This window comes from Neovison vison, chromosome 8 (genome assembly GCF_020171115.1).
Source record: "Neovison vison isolate M4711 chromosome 8, ASM_NN_V1, whole genome shotgun sequence".
Lineage (NCBI taxonomy): Eukaryota > Metazoa > Chordata > Mammalia > Carnivora > Mustelidae > Neogale > Neogale vison.
Window position 1 is genome coordinate 21736290 of NC_058098.1, and position 23173 is coordinate 21759462.

The following is a 23173-nucleotide window of genomic DNA, read 5'->3' on the forward strand; positions in this document are numbered from 1 at the left end:
GAGGAGAAATAGGCGTACTCCACAAATATAATTACGCTTGAAAACCAACTAAAAGATGAGTAGAAAGGAGGGAAACAGCATGTAAATTCTCAGTAAGGACAATACTGCATTCTTGTTAATGAATCCGTAGTCGTGAGACAAACTCTGTAATCCAATGCCCAGGTTCAGGTTGCCAGCTGTGTCTCTTTCCCGCTGTGTGACTTTGGGAATCTGTGCATCTTCTCAGTGCCTCACCCTCCTCATCTACAAAGTAAGAATAGCTGTATCCTTCACAGAGCTATTGAGAGTATTAAATTAAAAATAAACATACGTGGGCACCTGGGTGGCTCAGTGGGTTAAAGCCTCTGCTTTCAGCTCAGGTCATGATCCCAGGGTCCTGGGATCGAGCCCCGCATTGGGTTCTCTGCTTGGCGAGGAGCCTGCTTCCCCCTCTCTCTCTCTGCCTGCTTCTCTGCCTATTTTTGATCTCTGTCAAATAAACAAATAAAATCTTTTAAAAAAAAAAAAAAGAAAAGAAAGAAAGAAATGAGTTATTGATACATGCTAAAACTTGAATGAATCTCAAAATGATCATGCTGTGTGAAAGAAGCCAGATGAAGAAGATACAGGTCATATGATTCTATTTGGAGAAAATTCTCAAAAATGCCAACCGATGTAAAGTGACATCAAATCGGTGGTTACCTGAAAATAGGAGTAGAAACTTTTGGGAGTAATTCATATGTTCATTATCTTGATTGTGATGATGGTATTTTGCAAATGTATACATAAGTAAAAAATCTCAAACTATACACTTTAAATATGTACAATTTGTTGTGTGTCTACTACCTCAAAGTCAAAAAAGCTGTAAAAATTCTGTTGAGAACTTTAATCAAAAAGAAGAAATGCAGTGGCAACTAGGATATGAAGGAAAGATGACAAGATTGGCATGAAATTAATCCAGATAGATCTCCTGATCTAAGCTTCAAAGGATGTGCTGGATAGGGTAGACAGAAGGGACCAGAGTATAGGGGCTTTGATCGGCAGATTCCTACCTAGCTATGTCAAGACAGAATGTCAGTGCAGGTACTTTTTAGATGCTCCTGGTGCCCCACAGCAGACGTGAGCACTAAGACCTCCGATCCTGGAATGTTCATGGTGTCAAGCTTGTGCTTGGGGGCCCAACCTGGGTCCCTCCACAAAATCCTACTATTTCCAGGTTGTTTGGTAAATAAAGTTACACTCACCATTGAACAGATCACGTGAGCTGTGAGGCAGGCAGTAGATGAGAAGGACTTTTCAGGAAGTCTCTTCAGTGGGTATGGGTAATAAATGCTGAAGGATTTTGGAGGATGAACAGTTCACAGTAGACAGAACTAACATGAAAAGACTGCCCAGTTGTGCCGGTGAGACTTTGAGCTCCCTGAAGCACGACGGTGAAGAAGAAAGGGAGCTGTTTTACGAATTAGAAGACACAATTTCTAGTTCCACTGTCAAGCACAACCTGTTGTAATCTGAGGCAGATCACTTAGCTTCTCTGAACCTCTAGCTCCACCTGGAAAATGGAGATAGTAATATCTGTCTGGTTTTTGTTAAGGCCTTTGAGACAAAATGTCTCATTTGGTTAAGATTCTTCTTGGAGAAAGCAATAAAAATCAACTCTGGCTCACTTAAGTTAAAAAAAAGAAAAAGAAAGAAAGAGAGTGAGAGAGAGAGAGAGAGAGAGAAAGAAAGAAAGAAAAGGAAATAAAACAGGAGGCTGGGATATCTCCCTAGAATCTAAGACTTTTATCCATCAAGCCTCGAGAAGAGTATGTTCCAGGACAACTCCTAAGGTTTCAAAGGGGGTAGAGGGTTACTCTCCTATCAGGATGACTCACACCTTTAGCTGCTCCCTATCTGTGTCTGTCATTCAAAAATTCCAGATGCTGGGAGAAAGAATCTGATTGGCCCAGACTGGGTCTGTTCTCTCCTCCTTCCTCAACCAGGCATGTTTGGGGGGTAGCATCATATAGGAAGGGCATGACTTCTGGGCATCCCTCTCTGTGTCTTGGAGGCCATTCCCAGAAAAGAGATGATTGCTGTGATCTGGATAGTCACCCCAAGAGGTTCCTACTACAAAAATACTTGACAAACAAAAAATAGCCTCTCGTTTCTGAGTTCCCCCATTAAAGTTAGCATAATTGTGAATAAATAATAAGACTTTCATACCTAACTGATTGAAAAAAGGAATTGCAGGCCTGGTGGCTTAGCTAAGAGGCACTGCCTTCATCCACATGTGAGGTGTGTGGCTGTAGGGATGGAGAGTCAGAAACTGTGCAGAGCAGGTAGTGGCCATCATCGTGGTTGACTGGATGCGGGAAATGAATAAAGGGAGAAATGTAAATCATAAGTCATCTCTTTCATGAGCCCTGGGAAAGAGTACCATTGACAGCAGCCTTAGGCTGTGAAGGTGTGTCCTTTGGAAGAGGAAGATAATGAACTTACTTTTTAACACCAAATTGCCAGAGGCAGCTAGGCTCTTAGTGGTGATGCCTGTGAGATAGCTAGATTTAGGTTAGTAGAGCTCTGGGAGGCTGAAGCCATGAAATTAAGTGAGTTCCTTGGGGAAACAAGAAAGAGCATTAGGCCACCAGCAAGATCTGACCAGAGTTGGAAAGTGAGAAAGGGGCACCTAGGTGGCTCAGTGGGTTAAAGCCTCTCCCTTCAGCTCAGGTCATGATCTCAGGGTCCTGGGATCGAGCCCCACATCGGGCTCTCTGCTCAGCGGGGAGCCTGCTTCCCCCTCTTTCTCTGCCTGCCTCGCTGCGTACTTGCGATCTCTCTCTGTGTCAAATAAATAAAATCTTAAAAAAAAAAAAAAGAAAGGAGAAGAGTCAAGAAGGGGCAAGAAAGAGAACACAGTAATAATTATTGAAAGCTGCCTCCCGGACACTAAGTTCTTGGTGGGTCTTTTTGGTGGCAGGTTAGAGAAATCTACTAGAGGCAACTGAAACACTAAAGGGGAGATTGAGTCTTAGGATAACTGAGTGTTCCCAGAATCCTATAACAGGAAGACCAACATGCTCCAAGAAGAGAATGAAGCCAGAAAAAAAAACAAAAAACAAGAATTTTCACATACGCAGAACTTTCTCTCCATCTCTCATCTTTGGTCCTTTGTGTATATGTGTATACTTTCATTTCTGTCTGTCCCTCACCTCTCTTCCCAAAATTGGCTCTCTCTGTCACCTTTTCCTCAGGGCACAGGGCTCCCAAATTTTCAATTTTCTCTTTTTAGTAGGCCAGCCAGACTGAGATCGAGGCTCTTGGTCTCAATTCCAGAGTTCTGAGAAAAAGACTCTACTCCTATCCAGATAAGCTGTGGTTATTGGGACAGAATGACTTAGTGGAAGCGTGGCTGTGAGGTGCCCATTCTGTGACCCAGGGACATTTTCCAGAGAGGCTGGATAGACAGCCCAGGAAGGCTTCCACTGCAACCACTTGCTTTTGCTGCTCTTTCTGCCAACTCCCTGAGATTTCTCTATTTTTCTCCACACATAGCAGGAAACTCGGGCCCAGGAAAAGTAAATGCTACATTCCAAGTGACACAGGGAGGGAGTGGCAGAGCCCGTGCCCAAACCCAGATGCTGTCTAGTTCCAGAGCCTTTTTTTTTCCTCTCTTGTCACTGTGAAGATTTTTCTGGAAAGCAAGGCAGCTTTCCAAACTCTGCCAGTTTGGAATTTGGAAATTCTAGGACAAGTACATAATAATATTAGGCCCTATCATAGAGATTGCTGCTTGGTAGAAAGAGGAGTTAGGAGGCCTAAACTGGAAATAATCACAAGTAGTAAAAATAATGAGTAACAGACGCTAACAGTTCTCAAGGGTTACTAGGAATTATGAATTAACTCCTTAGTGTTCCCAGTTGCCTTGTAATGGTAAACAGTACGGTTACCTCATTTTATGGGGAATGGGGAAACTGAGGTACAGGGAGGTTAAATAACTTGTGTCCACTCCAATAGCTATTAATAGGCCACGCCGGGCCTGATGCTCTGGCTCCAGAGATTAAATTCTTGGCCTGGCAACTGTCCTGCTGCTGGTCCTGCAGAGCCAAGAGCAGGACCTGATGAAGTCCCTGCAGTGGTTCTTTTTTTTTTTTTTTAAAGATTTTACTTATTCACCTGACAGAGAAAGAGAGATCACAAGTAGGCAGAGAAGCTGGCAGAGACAGAGGGGAAGCAGGCTCCCCGCTGAGCAGAGAGCCCAATGTGGGGCTCGAGCCCAGGACCCCAAGATCATGACCTGAGCCGAAGGCAAAGGCTTTAACCCACTGAGCCCCCCAGGTGCCCCCCTGCAGTGGTTCTTGCAGACCATCTACATCTGCGATCGTCTGGCCCAAGGATGTGGCACGTTCTCCACTCTAGTTTAAAGTCCTTGCCCTCTCATTGCAGATGCTGGTAGAAGAGGAGCCTGTGCATTCTCTCTTCAGCTCCGTGCGCCAGGAGGTCTTTGTCACCATCGCTGACCTCAGGTGACACCCACACACCCCCTCCCCCCACACACACACGTACTGCTCTCTTGGTCATGGCCAATACCAGAGCCAACTGACATGCTCCATATCTTTAACTTAGGCAAACTATTTATAGAGGGAAATGGACACCCATCCATGTTTCCTGTGTAAGAAATTTGATTTTATATATGCTGCCCTCAATATCTGAAAGACCTTATTGGAACCTCTTTGGAGTTCAGTTTTGTCCATGGTATATTCAGTGGAAAGTTACTCTCCTGAGTGCTTCATGACAGTAGAGTTCCACAGTCCAAGAAATTTGGAAGGGCTGCCTGCTGTTTATTTAACTTATTAAAAGGCCCTAAGAAATCCTATAGTTAAAAAGTTTTCTTTACTTGGTTCAATCCACCATTCCCCAAACTAACAAACATTCAGCAGAACATCTTTCAGAAAATCATGGTTTACATGTTAGACTATAGCAGGCTTTCCTCCGTGGTTAGATTGCAGGAAACCCTAGAAGAATATCATTCCAGTAACCTCTTGGGAAGGCGGGGAGGGACAGGGAAGAAGGATGGAAGCTCTGAGCCCTGAAACTCTTCCTCCAGCATTTTGTGAGATTTGTCTAAGCAGGCTAAGAAGCACGCCCTTTGTCTCTTCCATCAGAATTACACACCAATTAGTCCACCTTTCCTCTTGGGTTCCTTCAACCCCTGCTTACCAATGTCAGATCAAAGTCTTCCCAGATTACTTTTCCTAAACTGTCTTTTCTTAGTTACCAAGATGTCCACTTGCTATTTGGCTCTGAAGATCGAGCTGATTTGTTCAGTCTTATTACGAAAAGTATAATGACTCTGCCCTCTGTAACGACTCTTATCCAGCTGCAGGAAATCATGCCAAGTGGGTCCTACAACACAGAGGTAACTCCTGCTTTGGTTTACTAACTTGTCATTCACAGGGTCAGCTGATCATGGCCCTTCGAGGGTGCGTTTAATTTTGTGGAACTAGCCAAAAGTCATTTCAGCGAGGTCTGGTGAATAAAATAAGCAGTTAAATTAAATAGCTTTCCCCCCTCTTTATTTTCCTTTCTTCTCTTTCCTTTTCTTTTTTTTTTTAAATTTTTTTAAAGATTTTATTTATTTATTTGACAGAGAGAGATCACAAGTAGGCAGAGAGGCAGGCAGAGAGAGAGAGAGGAGGAAGCAAGCTCCCTGCTGAGCAGAGAACCCGATGTGGGCCTCGATCCCAGGATCCTGAGATCATGACCTGAGCCGAAGGCAGCGGCTTAACCCACTGAGCCACCCAGGCGCCCTCTTTCCTTTTCTTATTTATTTATTTATTTACTTATTTAAGAACGAGAGGGAGAGGGAGATAGAACCTCAAGCAGACTCTGTGCTGAGCATGGAGCCCAATGCGGGGCTTGATAGGTCTCACCACCCTGAGATCACAACCTGAGCTGAAACCAAGAGTCAGACACTTAACTGACTGCGCCACCCAGGCGGCCCTCTCTATTATTTTTTTTTAAGATTTTTACTTATTTATTTGAGAAAGAGCACGTACACATGTGCACAAGGGGAGGGAGGGGCAGAAGAAGAGGGACAAGCAGTCTCTGAGCCCGACATGGGACTCCATCCCGTATCCCTGTGGTGGGATGTCCTGAGCCAAAATCAAGAATCAGATGCTTAAACCAACTGAGCCAACCAGGTGCACCCTCTCTTTGTCTTTTTTTTTTTTTCCCCTTCATTCCTTCTTTCCTGGCTCTGCTCAGCAGGGAGCCCGCTTCCCTCTCTCTCTCTCTGCCTGCCTCTCTCTCCATCTACTTGTGATCTTTCTCTGTCAAATACATAAATAAAATCTTTAAAAAAAAAAAATAAGGTGAGAGTGTTCATATACTTGGCAGATACTTAGAGTTACCATATACTAAACATCATGAGAGGCAACAGAAATACAGTGGTAACCTCTCTCTCCTGGGGAGCTTATATCCTAATGTAGACATACAAACCACTGATAAGTATATCAGCTGGTAATATGTGCTATATTAAAAGTTGGCTCAGTTGGTTAAGCAACTGACTCTTGACTTCGGCTCAGATCATGATCTCAGGGACCTGGGATCCAGCCCTCTGTCAGGCTCCTGCTCTTCATGCAGTCTGCTGGAGATTCTCTCTCTCTATCCCCTGCTGCCCCTGCTCACACGCATGCTTTCTGTTTCTATGGCTCTCTCAAATAAAAAAAATTTTTTTTTAAAAATTGAACAGGGAAAGCGGAGACAAAGAGTACTGTGGTTGGGAGGCTTTTGTACATAGGGTGGTAGGGAAAGTCCTCCTGATGTGACAGTTGAAAAGAGAAGATGGGTCTCTCTGGAGGAGAAACTTTCAGGCAGAGAAGAGGAAATGCAAAGGCCTTGATTTTCTTCTGCAGCTAATAAACTGGTTGGTAAAGCAGTTGCCAAAGGGGACTTTATTCCCCTTTGTTTCAAGATGTCAGAAAGAGTCACAAGTCAAATTTTAAAACTATCTTGATGACCCTAACTAACTTCGCAAATGTAGTTAGAATCATTAACTGTGTTCCCAGTAATGCTGAGGTGTCCATTTAAAATGAACGTATTGTGGGGCACCTGGCTGCTTCAGTTGGTGGCACATGTGACTCTTGATCTCTGGATCGGAAATTCAAGCCCCATGTAGAGATTACTTAAAAATAAAATCTTAAGAAAAAAAAAGAAAAAGAAAAGAAAATGAATATATTGTTTCACCTCAGCTCGCAAACTGCCTACCAGTACTTTCACACTGGTTCTGTGCTTTTGAGTAAAGTCGCAAGATAAGAGCTTTAATTAAAAGTGTACATTGTAATTGGTGGGAATGCAAACTGGTGCAGCCACTCAGGAAAAGAGTGTGGACATTCCTCAAAAAGTTACAGATAGAACTACCCTATGATCCAGCAACTTACCCAAAAGAAACAAAAACACTAAAGCAAAGGGATACATGCACCCTGATGTTTACAGCCACACTGTCACCAGTAGCCTAATTATGGAAGGAGCCCAAGTGTTTGTTGACTGATGAATGGATAAAGTGGTGTGAATATTATACACACATACACACAATGGACTATTACCCAGCCATAAAAAAGAAAGACATCTTGCCATTTGCAAAGATGTGGATAGAGCTAGAGAGTATTATGCTAAGTGAAATAAGCCAGGCAGAGAAAGAAAAATACTGTATGATTTCACTCTTATGTGGGATTTAAGAAACAAAACAAATGAACATGGTGGGGAGAGAGAGGAAACCAAGAAGCAGATGCTGAACTGTAGAGCACCAGGTGTTGGGTGTATAAGTGATGAATCTCTAAATTCTATACCTGAAACTAATATTATACTCTGTTAACAGGAGTTTATTTTCTTTAAAACATCTGATTTTGGGGGACACCTGGGTGGCTCAGTGGGTTAAGCCACTGCTTCGGCTCAGGTCATGATCTCAGGGTCCTGGGATCGAGGCCCGCATCGGGCTCTCTGCTCAGCGGGAAGCCTGCTTCCCTCTCTCTCTCTGCCTGCCTCTCCATCTACTTGTGATTTCTGTCTGTCAAATAAATAAATAAAATCTTTAAAAAAAAATCTGATTTTTGTTTGTTTTAAAGATTTTACTTATTTATTTGACACAGAGAGAGAGGGAGCACAGGTAGGCAGACCAGCAGGCAGTGGAAGAAACAGGTAGAGCAGAGAGACCAATATGGGGCTCGATCCCAGGACCCCAGGATCATGACCTGAACCAAAGGCAGACACTTAACCAACTGAGCCATGCAGATGCTCCTAACTAACAGGAATTTAAGCAAAAACTTGGAAAGAAGAAGAGCATCTGGGTAGCTCAGTCGGTTAAGCGTCTCCCTTTGGCTCAGGCAGTGATCCCAGAGGCCCAGGATTGAGCCCCACGTTGGGCCCCCTGCTTAGCAAGGAGTCTGCTTCTCCCTCTGATCCTTCACTCCACTCGTGCTCTCTCTCGCTCTCTCTCAAATAAATAAATAACATCTTTTAAAAAAAAAAAACTTGGAAAGAAGAAAAAATAAACTGTGGAGAAGCAAAAAAAAAAAAAAAAATGTATAGAATTGGGGAACTTCATGATGGTGGGGGCTAGGGACATCACTGATCCTGTGCCTTTTCAGTGTCTCTACAGGCAGACATTTCAAGCATTCTCTGAGATGCTCCAGAGTTTGGTAGTCAAAGACCCACATCTGGAAAATCTTGACACCATTTTTAAGGTAAATTAAGATACAGAGAAAAAGGGAAACTATTTCTATTAACTCGTGAAAGTGGAAGAAGAAAAATGTGGAAGTTGGGCACCTGGGTGGCTCAGTCATTAAGCCGCTGCCTTCAGCTCAGGTCATGATCCCAGGGTCCTGGGATCAAGCCCTGCATCGGGCTCTTTGCTCATCGGGAAGCCTGCTTCTCCCTCTCTCACTCCTCCTGCTTCTGTTCCCTCTCTCGCTGTCTCTCTCTGTCAAGGAGATAAATTTTTCAAAAATGTGGAAGAATTAAGTTTAAAGAGCTAGCATAGGGGTGCATGGGTGGCACAGTTGGTTAAGTGTCTGACTCCTGATTTCAGCTCAAGTCATGATCTCGGGGTCATGAGATTGAGCCCTGTGTCAGGCTCCGCACTCCGTGGGGAATCTGCTTGAGATTCTCTCCCTCTCTCTCTCTCCCCCCAGAGAGAAGTGACACACTTCTCTCTTTCTAAAATAAATAAATATTATCTTAAAAAAAAAAAAAAAAGAGTACAGCAGTTAAGAGTATCAGCTATCGGGGCACCTGGGTGGCTCATTGGATTAAAGCCTCTGCCTTCGGCTCAGGTCATGATCCCAGGGTCCTGGGATCGAGCCCCGCATCAGGCTCTCTGCTCAGCAGGGAGCCTGCTTCCCCCTCTCTCTCTCTCTGCCTGCCTCTCTGCCAACTCGTGATCTCTCTCTGTCAAATAAATAAATAAAATCTTTTAAAAAAAAAGTATCAGCTATCAATTTTGTATTAGACTTGGCTTCCAATTCTGACTCTGTGCCATTCCTGGGGTATAAAGCAAAGAATGTAATCTCTCAGAGTCTTATCTCATTTTCAAATTGAGATAATAATTATGGTGAGTATTGAATAAATGACCTTCAGTAAGTGGTTTAATGGTTGCTGTTATTGTTCCTTAAATTCCTGTTGCTTACTAGCGTAGAAGGGTTTCAATTAGTGGCCAGAGAACAGGGTCACCTCATGAGTGAGTAAATAGGCAGGTGCCCTCCAGGCAGAATTCAAGGTCATTAATTACCGCCTGTCCCCACCTGTACCCTTTCCAGCATATGCCATTCTGTCATTAGAGATGTTTTCTCTAGAGTGCATTCATTGCGCTTCAAGCGTCTTACTGTCTTGTCCCCTTTTAAGATACAGATATCCCAGAAAGGAATAACCTTTTAAAATACTATTAATCATCTGTGCCCAAGTGTAGATGGACATTTATCTTTGCCACAGTTGACATTAACGTTAGTTCTCATTCTTCTTCTGTTTGTACATCAACACTCCAGCCAGATTGGGTTTCTCCCCTTTGTCCAGTTGTGCCTTATATTTTTCTGTATTGGCAGCTTAATTCAAACTCTTCCTTTTACCAGAAAGGAGAAGTTTTTTTCTTGGCCACATGGGGCCACAAAATGGCACCTTTACGAAGATCCTAGTCGTGAATGTTACCTTCTCCAGGAATTCTTCCCAGACTGTTGCAGGCCGATGCAATTTCTCCATCCTCAGAGTTCTTTAATAACGTGACATTGGTGTTCTTTCCTCCCAAAGCACATTTCAGAAAACTAGAAACATACAGGAGAATAGGATAAATAATTGAAGAAAGTGGGATGAACAGAAAATAAGTCTGGAAAATAAGCCTCTTTGGAAGCCAGGCCATTGATCCCAAATCTGTTTGCCTTCCCACCACTTTCATTTCTAATCCCAACTAGCTTATCATTTTAGGAAGATATTTTCAGATATAGTGATGACCTGTGGACCTTCTCTCTCCACATTTTCTTCAAAGCAGAACAAAGGCATTATCCCAAATCTTCCTGGTAAATCATTTAGGCTTCCTTTATTTTTCACAGGAAATGGACCCCTGGTTACAATCAGCCAATGACCATGAGCGGGAAAGGGCCACAGCCAGCATGGCTCAAGTTCTAAAGTGCTTATCTGGACACCTCAACCTGAAGGTAAGCAGCCCGTCAGTCACTCAGGAGGAAGGATCCAAAGCCATCCCATTACTGCCTATTTCCCCTCCACTGTGTGACTCCCCAAACTGGTGATACACTTGGTGCCCCAGATAATACCATGACACTTAGCATTATTTGCGTATCTGCCCCTCTAAAATTTGAGCAGTTTGAGGCTAGGTACTATGTTGATTAACCTTGCCTCCCTGTTGCTTAGCACAAGAGCTGGAACATAACAATACAGTAAATATTTTTGAATGAAGGAAGGAATAAATGTGACCTAAAAATATCTGAGGTGCCCCAGTGGCTTGGACTCTGTGCAGTGTTGTATTTGGAGTAACAAAGTCCAGCAACAAATGTAAGTAAATCAAGTTAAATATCTCCTAGCATCTCACAGAGAAGGGTTTTGGGGCTCCTCTTTTTAAACCTTGTCATTTGTCTCTTTCATTCTCTCGCTTCTCAGTTCTTCTGAATGCTTCTCCATACCTTCTGAAAAGAGTTTCTCAAAAGAGTTTCTTCCTTTCTGGATCTATTCCTTTCTTCATCTGTGAGTCTCTTTCCTCTTTCCTAACAGATCTTCCAGGCACTAGAGCTTCTCCTGTGCTCCAGCCATCATTTCTCCAGTCTGCATAATAAGGCCTGGGAATTGCAAGAGAAGTTGGTAGGGTAGGAATTCTAGGTCCTAATGCTAATTTTCCTTCGAGAATTTGTCCTTGATATAAATATTCTAACAGTCATGCTTATTAGAAGGTTGGCATCCCCTCTAACTTTCTTATTTCTCCTACTGGACATACGTCCAAACTTTCCACCTCCTTACTGAATTAAGTTCAGTCCCTCAAATTATGCTACTTCCTTTTTTCTCTCTTTAGTCCATGAAAACAACTTCTAGCCACCACTGACTACCCTGTTATTCTGTCATCACATTGTTTTTCCTTCTACATTTTTCCACCTCTAATGTTGGCTGCAGACTAAAGATGAGTTTTAAATGACTCCCTCTTTTATATAATCTTTCCCTAGGCCCTGAACATCTTCCTTAGAGTTTTCTTCCTAGGGAGATCTGCTAATTTAAAGGTGCTAAACTGAGGGGCACCTGGGTGGCTCAGTGGGTTAAGCCGCTGCCTTCGGCTCAGGTCATGATCTCAGGGTCCTGGGATCGAGTCCCACATTGGGCTCTCTGCTCAGCGGAGAGCCTGCTTCCCTCTCTCTCTCTCTCTCTCATTGCCAGCCTCTCTACCTACCTGTGATCTCTCTCTGTCAAATAAATAAATAAAATCTTTAAAAAAAAAAAAAAGTCTGTTTCTTAAAAAAAAAAAAAAGGTGCTAAACTGAGATGCCGTTGGAGTCTATAAACATCTGGAATGCTGTAGGCAGAATTTTGTGTGGTGTAGTCTTCTGGAGTTTTCTGGAAGGTCCATAGCTTTATCGGCTTAATTGAGTTGTTATCATCCAGAGATAGGCAGTGTTAACAATTTTATTTATTCCTTCTGAGAACACTTGTGCATGAGTGTGCACTTTAGTTCCTTCTAGTTCTCCCCATGCCAGAGTTATCATCTTGAAACCCATGTCACTCTTTTGCTCCAGTGATTTTTCAGCTGTTCCTAGAATACAAGGTATTGTATGATCTAGTTCCTGCCTGCCTCCTTGCACTCCCTGACTTACTCCAGCCACACTGGCCTCCTTTCTATTCCTTATCATATAAAGCTCTTCCTGCCTCCTGGCCTTTGCACTTACTACTTCCTCTGCTTGGAATGACCTTCCCCAACTCTTCACATAGCTAACTCCTCATTCTTTAGTGCTTAGTTCAAGTGTTTCCACCTCAAAAAGGCCTTTACTTACAAACAGATCTATGCTTACACTCTGTCTCATCACTCTTTCCTTCCTAAGGCTTCTTAGAATGAGGTTATTGTGTTTGTTTCCTTATTTATTTCCTGTTTTTCTCTTAGAGAATGTAAATTCCATGGGTGATCATCCTTGTCTTGTTCACCAGAACATCCCCAGTGCCTAGCACAAGCTATGTCACACAGTAGATGCTCAATCAAATATGCATTCAACAGGGGTGCCTGGTTGGCTCAGGGGGTTAAGCCTCTGCCTTCGGCTCAGGTCATGATCCCAGGTTCCTGGGATCAAGTCCTGCATTGGGCTCTCTGCTCAGTAGGGAGCCTGTTTCCCCCTCTCTCTCTGCCTGCTTCTCTGCCTACTTGTGATCTCTGTCAAATAAATAAAATCTTCAAAAAAAAAAAGAAGAGATGCATTCAACAAACATGGGTCAGCTCATGTCCCTTCTCTGTTCACAACTCTCCACAGAAAAAATACCCAAAATCCTTCAAGCGTTGCCTATATTGCCATACCATCAGCCTCATCTAGCTCCTATTTCTTTTGCTCTTGTTTGCTCCAGCCAACCCAACCTGCTCATTCCTCCAGAAACAGCAAACACGGTCCTTTCTCTTCGCGCTTGCTTGCCGTTCCCTCTGCCCGGAATGCTGGTCTCCCAGATCTCTACGGGGCTCAGTCCCTGCTTTCAACATCAGTGAGGTCTTCCCTCATCATTCTAAAACTGCAATTCCTGTCTTTTCTTCCGTACATTTTTTTTTTATTACACAGCATTTATGACCATCGAATACATAATAAATTTTATTTCTTTGCTATTTTGTGTTCCTCCAACTAGAATATCCCTTCCACGACCAGGGATGTGATCTTTTGTTCACAGCTTGTATCCACCGTGCCGGTCACAGTGCTGCGACCGTGTCGCTCTCATAACCATTCCCGGTTCATAAGTGACACTCAGTATCTGTCGAGGGGATGAATGGTTGTATCTGTGAGCGGAAGACATTACACAGCTTTGTGTAGGTGTTGCTATGCTGACTGTAAATCAGTGAAACAGGCTACTCTTCACAATATCTCAGTCCGTTTTTCCAAAGAGCCACAGAAGGAATTTCTCTTTGCTTCAGTCCCAGGAACAGTTGTGCTTCCTCTGCCTGGTGTTTGCTACTTCTCTTATGGGCAGTGTGAATCATATTATATGAGACACAGTATGTAACTCCACATCAGCCCTGAGAAAGTTCAGAGCCTAGCTCTGGGACCTACCTTGAGCAAATGATTGTGCATTCTGCACGCTAACCAAATTCATAACATTTATCTTTGCTACCTTCACTTTCTAGTTTGTCTTTGTTAATTTACATTTACTCTTTTTACTTTTTTCACTATTTAAATTATATTTCTTTTTTCCCTAATAAGCAAAATATCAATAAACAAATTTTTTATATTGTATTAAATGATGCACGTCAAGTTTGCCTCCAACTTATTCACTTAGCAAACTAGCACATTTTCCCACCTTATTATAAATTCCTGGGATACTTGATTCCTAATGGTTATATTCATGGAGTCGTTATATCATAGTTCTCTTTACTACTGGGCAGTTATTTCCAATATGTGGTCTTTAAAAACAGTCCTAGAATAAATATCTTTTTCTTTTCCTTTCATTTTTTTTTAAGATTTTTATTTATTTATTTGATAGACAGAGATCACAAGTAGGCAGAGAGAGAAGAAGGGAAGCAGGCTCCCTGCTGAGCAGAGAGCCTGATGCAGGGCTAGACCCCAGGACCCTGGGATCATGACCTGAGCTGAAGGCAGAGGCTTTAACCCACTGAGCCACCCAGGTGCCCCTTTTCTTTTCATTTCTAAAAGATTTTATTTATTTATCTGACAGCGAGGCAGAACATAAGCAGGGGTACTGTGCAGACGGAGAGGGAGAAGCAGGCTTCCCGCTAAGCAGGGAGCCCTACTTGGGGCTTGATCCCAGGACCCTGGCTGGGAACATGACCTGAGTCAAAGCAAACACTTAACTGACCAAGCCACCCAGGCACCCCTATTTTTTTTTCATTTTTATAAAAATGTGTTGTTTTTTTTAAAAAAGAGGTCTATAAAAATAGAAATCAGGAGCGCTTGAGTGGCTCAGTGGGTTAAAGCCTCTGCCTTCAGCTCAGGTCATGATCCCAGCGTCCTGGGATTGAGCCCCATATCAGTCTCTCTGCTCCATGAGGAGCCTCTCTCTCTCTGCCTGCCTCTCTGCCTACTTGTGATCTCTGTCAAATAAATAATCTTTAAAAAAAAAGTAGAAATCACTTATGAAAATACAGATTACTCTGATATGCTAGCAAAATAGCTTCTGGCCAGAGTTGAGTTTAGAAGTACTGTATGTTTGAGGGCATCTGGAAGTCACAGCCCCACTGGATCCTGTCATCAGCCCTTGTCCCTAATCTGTAAACAATAATTTCATGTGGTTAAATTTAGCACTTTTTAACTAGTACAAAATCAAAATATAATCATTTCCTATATGGCACCACTTTAAAATGTTTTTCCTTAGGTCTGAGCAGATAAGAGCACTTCATATCGTTGTTTCTAACATTTGAAAAATCTGATTTAAAAACAATGTTAATAGAAATAACAGGTTTTAGCTTTTTTATTCCATTTGGAACACATGGGAAGGTCATCAATTTAAACAAGAAATTAGAGCTTTGTGGTTTTGTATTTTTTTTTTAAGATTTTATTTATTTATTTGACAGACAGAGATCACAAGTAGACAGAGAGGCAGGCAGAGAGAGAGAGAGAGGGAAGCAGGCTCCCCGATGAGCAGAGAGCCCAATGTGGGACTTGATCCCAGGACTCTGAGATCATGACCTGAGCCGAAGGCAGCGGCTTAACCCACTTAGCCACCCAGGTGCCCCTTTGTGGTTTTCTTAAAGTAGAATTTAATCTTCTTAGAGTGAACATCTTTATATATAAAGCTTTTTCAGTTTTCAGATTGCTATTTAGGTTGGACTCTGTCCTATTTAATACCATCTGATGTACATAGTCTATCTACGCATGTTAAGTATTTACCCTAAAGAAATCCAGGGGCTGAATGTAACTCTTGCACTTTCCTGAGTCAAGGGGAGAAGTGGAATCACTTCTCAGGAACTCAAATCTAAGGGGTGTCCGAGTGGCTCAGTGGGTTAAACCTCTGCCTTCAGCTCAGGTCATGATCTCAGGGTCCTGGGATCAAGCCCAGCATTGGGCTCTCTGCTCAGCGGGGAGCCTGCTTCCCCCTTTCTCCCTGCCTGCCTCTCTGCCTACTTGTGATCTCTCTCTTTCTGTCAAATAAATAAATAAAATCTTAAAAAAAAAAAAAAAAAGAATTCAAATCTAAGGCATAAGATGCACCTGCATGCTAATGGGATTTCTTCTTTTTCTTCCCAACTAGCTTCCACTGCGATTCCAAAGGCTTGGGCACCTAGTGGCTCTGATGGCCCTACTGTGCGGGGACCCAGTGAAGCAGGTAGCTGAGGAGGCCGCAGAGGGCACGCACTACCTGCTGCGTATCACCCTGAGGCTGAAGTGTAAGGCTCTGCTGAAGGCAGCGAGGCCCCGATTCAACCCTCTAGCACAGTGCAAGCACCAGTCCTCTTTGTGCCCTTATTCCCCACCTTCTAGAAGGACTTCTTATGGTAGTTTGTAAAGAGAAAGGTACATCATCCACAGGCAGAGATAAAGGAACACGGACTTAATGATCAGAATCAGAACACCAGATCAGACCCATCAGTATCGGCCGTCTGCGTGGCCGTGGAGTTGGAGCAGCCAAACATATGGCCCTGTGGACAAACTGGAGTGATTAGTTTGGTCAGAAGTAGAAGAAGTTTTTGCCATCGTTTGGGCCTTCTTTTATTTATTTATCCCACAAATGTTTTCTGAGTGCTTACTCAGGATCTGACAGTAACCAGAATGCAAGTGGTCCTATCCTTACATGAAACAGAGTCTAGTGAGGGAATCAAACCATCAAAGAATCAACAAATAAGTCTATTATCATAAACAAAGATAAGTGCTAAAAGGGAAGTGTGGGGGCCATGAGGAAGAATCCCATTTAGTTGTGGGATTCAGAAAAGGCCTCTCTGAGGATACCTTCAGCCAGGTAAAGATGTAAGAAGAGCATATCGAGCAGAGGGAGGAAGAGGTATGAACTTGAGGAGTTTGAAAAATAGAAATAGGGCCACTGTGGTCAAGGAATGAATCATTGGCCGCCCCCACTCCCCCACCACATAAGACAGACTTTAGAAGGTATCTAGCCCAGTGTCCTGCCAGCATTTGAGTCTCAGTCTAATCTACCCCCACCAAGTAGTTGCCCGGCCTGGGCTTCCTCATCCCAAGGATAAGGAAGCTCTATGATTCCCAAAATAGCCATTGCATCTCTGGGCAGCTCTGAGTACGCAGACATATAGCCAAGGAAATACAACTGATTATTCATTCAACCAATATTTATGAAACACTTGTTGTCTTAGGGGCACCTTGGTGAACAAGACAGATGAAGTCCCTTCCCCCAAAGAGTGTATTTTCCAGTTGGAGAGACAGTATCCCCAACCAAGCATTCAAAGACTTCCCATAAATAAATTTCCAACAAACATGAGTCACAACACAACATGAAAACAGAGCACCGTGACAGAGTATTGGCAGACTCATTAATCAGCAAAACTGGACACAGAAAGAGTTCTAGTACTGGAATTATCAGACCCTGCAAAACTACGATTTTTATGGGGACGTGAGCTTCAAAGGAAACCCCTCAAAAGTCCTCACCATTGGCGGAATGGTTTGGCATTGTTGTACTTCCAAATCACTCAAAAAGTTCTGTTCTTAAAAAAAACACTTCTCTTTTTCTTTCAGACTTTTTTATATATTGTCTGACAACAGAGGGGAAAAATCAGCCTTCAGACTAACACACACTCCGTCCCCCAGGCATTTTTATCTAACTGGGAAAGATAAGAGGAAAGAGATCTTAGGATTCACTTCAACCTGGGGATTGACCAAACTTGCAAAATTAAAAAAAAGAAGAAGAAGAAAAGAAAAGAAAAAAAGAAATAAACCAGAAAGTATTAATATTTCATGTTTTCTTCTCAGATATCAGTTATGAGAAGAAAAATCACCCAAGCTTGAGAAGAGCAATGAAAAAGTGCAGAGAACTCCTCGAACTCTACAGTATTAAACGGTTCTACAGTTGTCCCTTCAAAATTGCCCAGGTAATCAGAATGACTAAAATTATAAAGACAACTTGAAATGTTGGAGAGGTTGGGAAATCACCAGAAGTCTCATACATTTTGTCATGAGAATGTAAAACCACTTTGGGAAAAGTTCTTGTAATTTCTTATAAAACTAAATGTAGAAGATTGCCCAGAGAATTTGCTCTCTCAGCATTCCATTGTTTGGAGACAAGTCACCATGGTTGTGACTCTTACACACCTTGCCCTATTAGTTTAATGGTTTAGATCAACCTGTCAGTGGGCCTGGTAGCTCTGGATGTCTCTTCAGAAAAGCTCTGCTTCATTGATCACTCTCTTAACCTCAGCTAGCCTCGTAGTAGTATAAACTCTTGTCCAACAAGGAACTGTTAAAAACAAAAACAAAGGAGCTGTTAGAGGCTGTAGTTGACCCGAGAAGCCATACACTTTCTAATTAATATATATATTCATTATTCAACAAACATTTAAGCACTAGGTACCCAGCACTCTCTTGGAGATAGGGGAAAAAAGAAAACCTACAGATTTTATTCAGGTAGGGTCTAAGGTGTCAGGCAGTTTAAATTCTCTGTGCATCTGTTTCCTCAACTGAACAGAGGATCTATAAAAATTGGGTTGTAAAGGTTAGATGAGATATTGTACAGAAAATGCTTTGCTTAGTGCCTGTCATACAGTAAGTGCCCAGTAGATTATACCTGTTACCGTCATGTGAAGGACCTTATACACTGCCAAGTACAATGAGAAGCAGAAAGAAACATTCTCTTAATAGATTGTCTCCAGCCAAGGCATTGTAGCTGTGGCTGGACACTTTGAACTATATAGCTCCTTGAGTTCTGTTCCTATAAAAGTGTGACTCTTTCTGAGGATCTCAGTGATAAAACCTCTTTCTAAAACTCAGAACTGTAGAAAAGCCACACACAGACCCTAGTGGGCATTTTGCTTCTAGTTTTTTACTTCTGCAGACAAGACTGAAATAAACAGCCTTGTACATATTTGTATGCCTCTCTGATTAGCATAACAAAATTAAGGTAATATTCCTTATTCAGCATTCTGTCATACTGAATCTCTTGAAAATGCATCTTCCCTGAATCATTTCAGGTCTTCGAAGTTTTTCTCAATTCCAATGAGCTCTGCCAGTTTGTAATGACTACATTGGATAGCCTCGAAAATCTGAAACATCCCTGCACCCAGCAATCAGCAGGAGAATTGCTGATAACATTGGTAAAAAATGCGGAGTCCCGATTTGAGAAGGTAAAAAGCTCAGTAGCCATTTCCTGGGTATATTGGCAAGACATCTCCCCTCCTGCAGCTGCTAAGGGCTCTCCTGCTGCTCCTGTTCCGCAGAGAGTTAACAACTGAACAGATCCAGGCCCTGTGGGTCAGTGGACTTCCATTCGACAAGCATGTGAAAAACAACCACTGTATGTGCAACTAGGGGTGGATAGTTTTAAAATCCAAGGTGTGCTCCATATTTCCCAGAACAGTGTAGTTTGGGGGGAAGATTTAATTAGCACAAGAATGGAAACTTCAACTTATTTCCTCATCCAGGTTAATAAAGGTGTCAGACTTTTAAAAATCAAGCCATCATCAATCCTCGAAGGAGGCCAACTTAGTAAGCTTAAAATCAACAGATATAGAAATAACAATATAATGAGATCATTTAGAAATATGAGAGGAGGGGCACCTGGATCGCTCAGTCAGTTAAATATCTACTTTTGGCTGAGTTCAAGATCCCAAGAGTCCTGGGATCAAACCCAACATGGGACTCCCTCTCCCCTTCCCTCTGCTTGTGCATTCACAGATTCTCTCTCTCTGAGTCAAATAAAAATCTTAAAAAGAAAAAAGAACTATGAGAGGAAGTACTGAAAGAGATAAAAAGGATAAAAATAGTAGTCCCTGGAAAGCGTACATGAGGAATAAGCAGGAGAGAGCCTTGAAATACCACTGAACTTCTTAAATTGATACATGTTGCACTTTGATAAAAATAAAATTAATTTTGAAATGACGAAAACCCACTTTTTAACCTATTAAAATACCAAAGATGCAAAAGAACATGTGATGAGAACACGGTGAGATGGACCTTTCTAGCAGTTGTGTGCTTTCAGCTGCAAAAAGACCAACTTTGTGAAGCTTACACACAATTTAAGTTTAAAGGGTTTATCTCGGGACGCCTAGGTGGCTCAGTCGGTTAAGCATCTGACTCTCGGTTTCAGTTCAGCTCATGATCTCAGGGTCATGGGATGGAGTTCCACATCAGGCTCTGCACCCAGCATGAGACGCTGCCTGAGATGCTCTCTCCCTCTCCGCCTCCGCCTCTCCCACAGCTTCGCATATACGCCTCTTTTTCTCTCAAATAAATAAATCTTTAAAAATAAAGGGTTTAGGGGTGCCTGAGTGGCTCAGTGGGCTAAAGCCTCTGCCTTCGGCTCAGGTCATGATCTCAGGTTCCTGGGATTGAGCCCTGCATCGGGCTCTCTGCTCAGTGGGGAGCTTGCTTCTGCCTCTCTCTCTCTACCTGCCTCTCAGCCTACTTATGATCTCTGTCTTTCAAATAAATAAATAAAACTTTTAAAAAAAATAAAGGGTTTATCTTCTTGTATAAGAAGAAGGCTAGAAGCATTTTCTAGAACCTGGCTCAGCAACTCAGCAGTGTCATCAAAGAGCTGGGGGGCTTTTCCATCTGCCATGCTTCCCGTTCATGTAGTCATAAGGTGGTCACAGCAATTTTGGACTTTATTAAGAAAATAAGGCTTTATCCAGCAAAGGAGAGATATTGTCCTCCTTTTGTCCCTTTAATCAGGGAGAAATGTGTTTCCCAAAAGGTTTTTTCCCCCCATGTTTCAGTGACCAGAATTGCATCGCATGCCAGCTTAAACCAGCTTCCGGCAACTGGGCGTAATGAGGGCCATTTTATTATAAGGGTGTTGATGACTGCCTCTCTGAGAGGCTGACATAGCCACAGACTTGAAACCATGAGTCTATGAGTGGGCAGAGTAGGCCAAGCAAAATAATGGGCCAATGCTCGATGGCTCCTATTTCCTTCTCCTGAGTATGGTAGACATCTCTGGGTGGAAGGCAAGTATGAACTCCCCTGACATTCTCAGAGTCAGAGTGGAAAAAAAAAATCCCAACTTCCTTGCAACACTTTTACTAGTTTGGTTTATTATAAAATCAATGTATAGTCATCAAAGAGAAATTTTAAAATATGTAAGCAAAAAAATAAATATCCCATCATTCAAAGTTCCTCTAAATCATTTTATGTATGTATACATACGTGCAGATTTATTTTAAGTGGTTTTTTTTTTAAGATTTATTTATTAGTGTGCCTGGGTGCCTCAGGCCATTAAGTGTCTGCCTTTGGCTCAGGTTGTGATCTTAGGGTCCTCTGTTCGAGGCCTATGTCAGGCTCCCTGCTTAGCAGGGTATTGGTTTCTACCTCTGCCCCCTCCTCCTGGCTTGTGCGCTCTCTCACTCTCTCTCTTTCTCTCTCTCTCTCTCTCTCAAATGAATAGATAAAATATTTTTTTAAGATTTACTTATGGAGGGGTAGAGAGAGCTGGGGCTGACGTGGGGCTCATTCTCACAACCCATGAGATCACAACCAGAGCAGAAACCAAGAGCTCAACCGACTATCCCACCCCAGGTGCCCCTTAAGTAGTTTTGATAATATATTAAACATTCTTGTCACACCCTCCCCCAGGACCTTTCAGAAAGAGCCACAGTATCCTCAGTAACTGTCGTCGTCCCACAGGATTAAGATCTTAGTGATTTGTTTTCCTTCTTCAGGTGCCAGAAATTATGGGAGTGATCTGTGCCCGACTCTCCATAATCAGCCAGCCTAGAGTCCGACGACAAATCATAAATACTGTGAGTTTGTTTATCTCCAGGCCCAAGTACACAGATACAGTGATCAGCCACCTTCTGTGTCATCCAGTACCATATGACAGGTAACAGAACCTGGTACAGCCTCTGAATTAAACTGGGGTGGGTGACACAGCCCCTGGTATTGTTGAATGTGGCTGCTCTCAAAAATCTGTTGATATTCTTGTAGACGAGATAAGATATAGACAGATACTGCAATATATGTCAGGATATAATGCATAAACATAAGGAAACAATCCAACAAATCCAGAATGAGAACATTTTATAAGACAGCTGGATTGAACTCTTCAAAAAAATTAATGTCATGAAAGAAAACATGCTGGGGCACTATTCTAAATAAAAAGACACTAAAGAAATATAACCAAATGCAATATGTGAACTTTACTGGATCCTGGATGAAAATAAAAGCTATGGAAAGAACATTTTGAGAAAATTTAAATATAGACTCTGTAATTGATTACTGAATTAGTGTAACTTTCTTAGGAATGAAATGGCAATGTGGTTGTACAGAAGAGTGTTCTTATTCCTAGGAGATCAATACTGAAGTGATTTAGGGGTAAATATCATGATGTCTGTGATATACTTGAGATTTAGCCAGAACATAAACACAAAAAAGAAAATAAAAATAAATCCATAAATAAGAATAAATCATTTGGAGAAACAAACAAGATGATTTTTTTTTTAGACTTGTGGCTTTCAGAGTTGGAGACATCCTGGAATTTCCAAAAGATCCCTTCTGAGGAAGGCAGTGAGGCATTAAGAGAAGATTCTAGGCCCCCACCCCCTTCAACCAGAGCGTCATCTGTCTCTTACTTTTCTTTTCTTTTTTTTTTTTTTTTTTTTTAATGTAGCTGTATACCCAACTTGGGGCTCAAACTCATGACCCCAAGACTGAGTTGCATGCTCTACCAACTGAGCCAGCCAGATGCCCCAAAGTGGCATCTCATCTTGTCTGCTTCATGTATCACGATTCTGGGTAGTTATTGTATTTGGAGAAAAGATTTCCTAGCTTTAAACTATTTGAAAACCACCTTCAGTGAATGGTTCTCACAGTGTCTTGGTGTAGGGCTGATTTTTTTTAGTGACTTTTTTTTTTTTTTTTTACTGATTTGATTGGTTTAAACTGAATATAAGACACTCTACCACTAAATCAAATCAAAGAATATTTTTACCCATCCAAAGAAAAAAATGAGTTAATACATATCCATTTTTAAATATTCTTTATTAAAGAATAAAAGTATTCTTTAATAAGAAGAAAAACTCTACTCAGTTGGTAGAGCATGCAACTCTATTGCAGGGCTGTAAGTTCAAGCCCCAATTGGGTGTAGAGATTACCTAAAAATAAAATCTTTAAAGTAAATTAATTGACTAAAATAAAATAGAATATTCTTTTATACGTTTCTCTAAGACATTATTGCTATCTTTACTACTTGTCAAGATGCCTGGTTATCTCAGTCGTTAAACACCTGCCCTCAGCTCAGGTCATAATCCCAGGGCCCTGGGATCCAATTCTCTATTGGGCTCCCTGCTCTGCAAGGAGTCTGCTTCTCCCTCTGCCTGCTGCTCCCCCTGCCACTCTCTCTTTCTCTC

General features: G+C 42.2%; 1 protein-coding gene across 1 annotated transcript in view; it reads left to right on the forward strand.

The window, feature by feature from the left end:
* The window catches only part of MROH8 (maestro heat like repeat family member 8), a 55623-nt gene that overhangs the window by 11541 nt on the left and 20909 nt on the right, over positions 1-23173 (forward strand). The window contains exons 5-12 of the mRNA XM_044263067.1: positions 4408-4487; positions 5236-5380; positions 8610-8705; positions 10560-10664; positions 15901-16036; positions 17586-17704; positions 18800-18952; positions 21488-21648. Coding sequence (XP_044119002.1) covers positions 4408-4487; positions 5236-5380; positions 8610-8705; positions 10560-10664; positions 15901-16036; positions 17586-17704; positions 18800-18952; positions 21488-21648 — 995 coding nt within the window. The remainder of the gene's footprint in view (positions 1-4407; positions 4488-5235; positions 5381-8609; positions 8706-10559; positions 10665-15900; positions 16037-17585; positions 17705-18799; positions 18953-21487; positions 21649-23173) is intronic.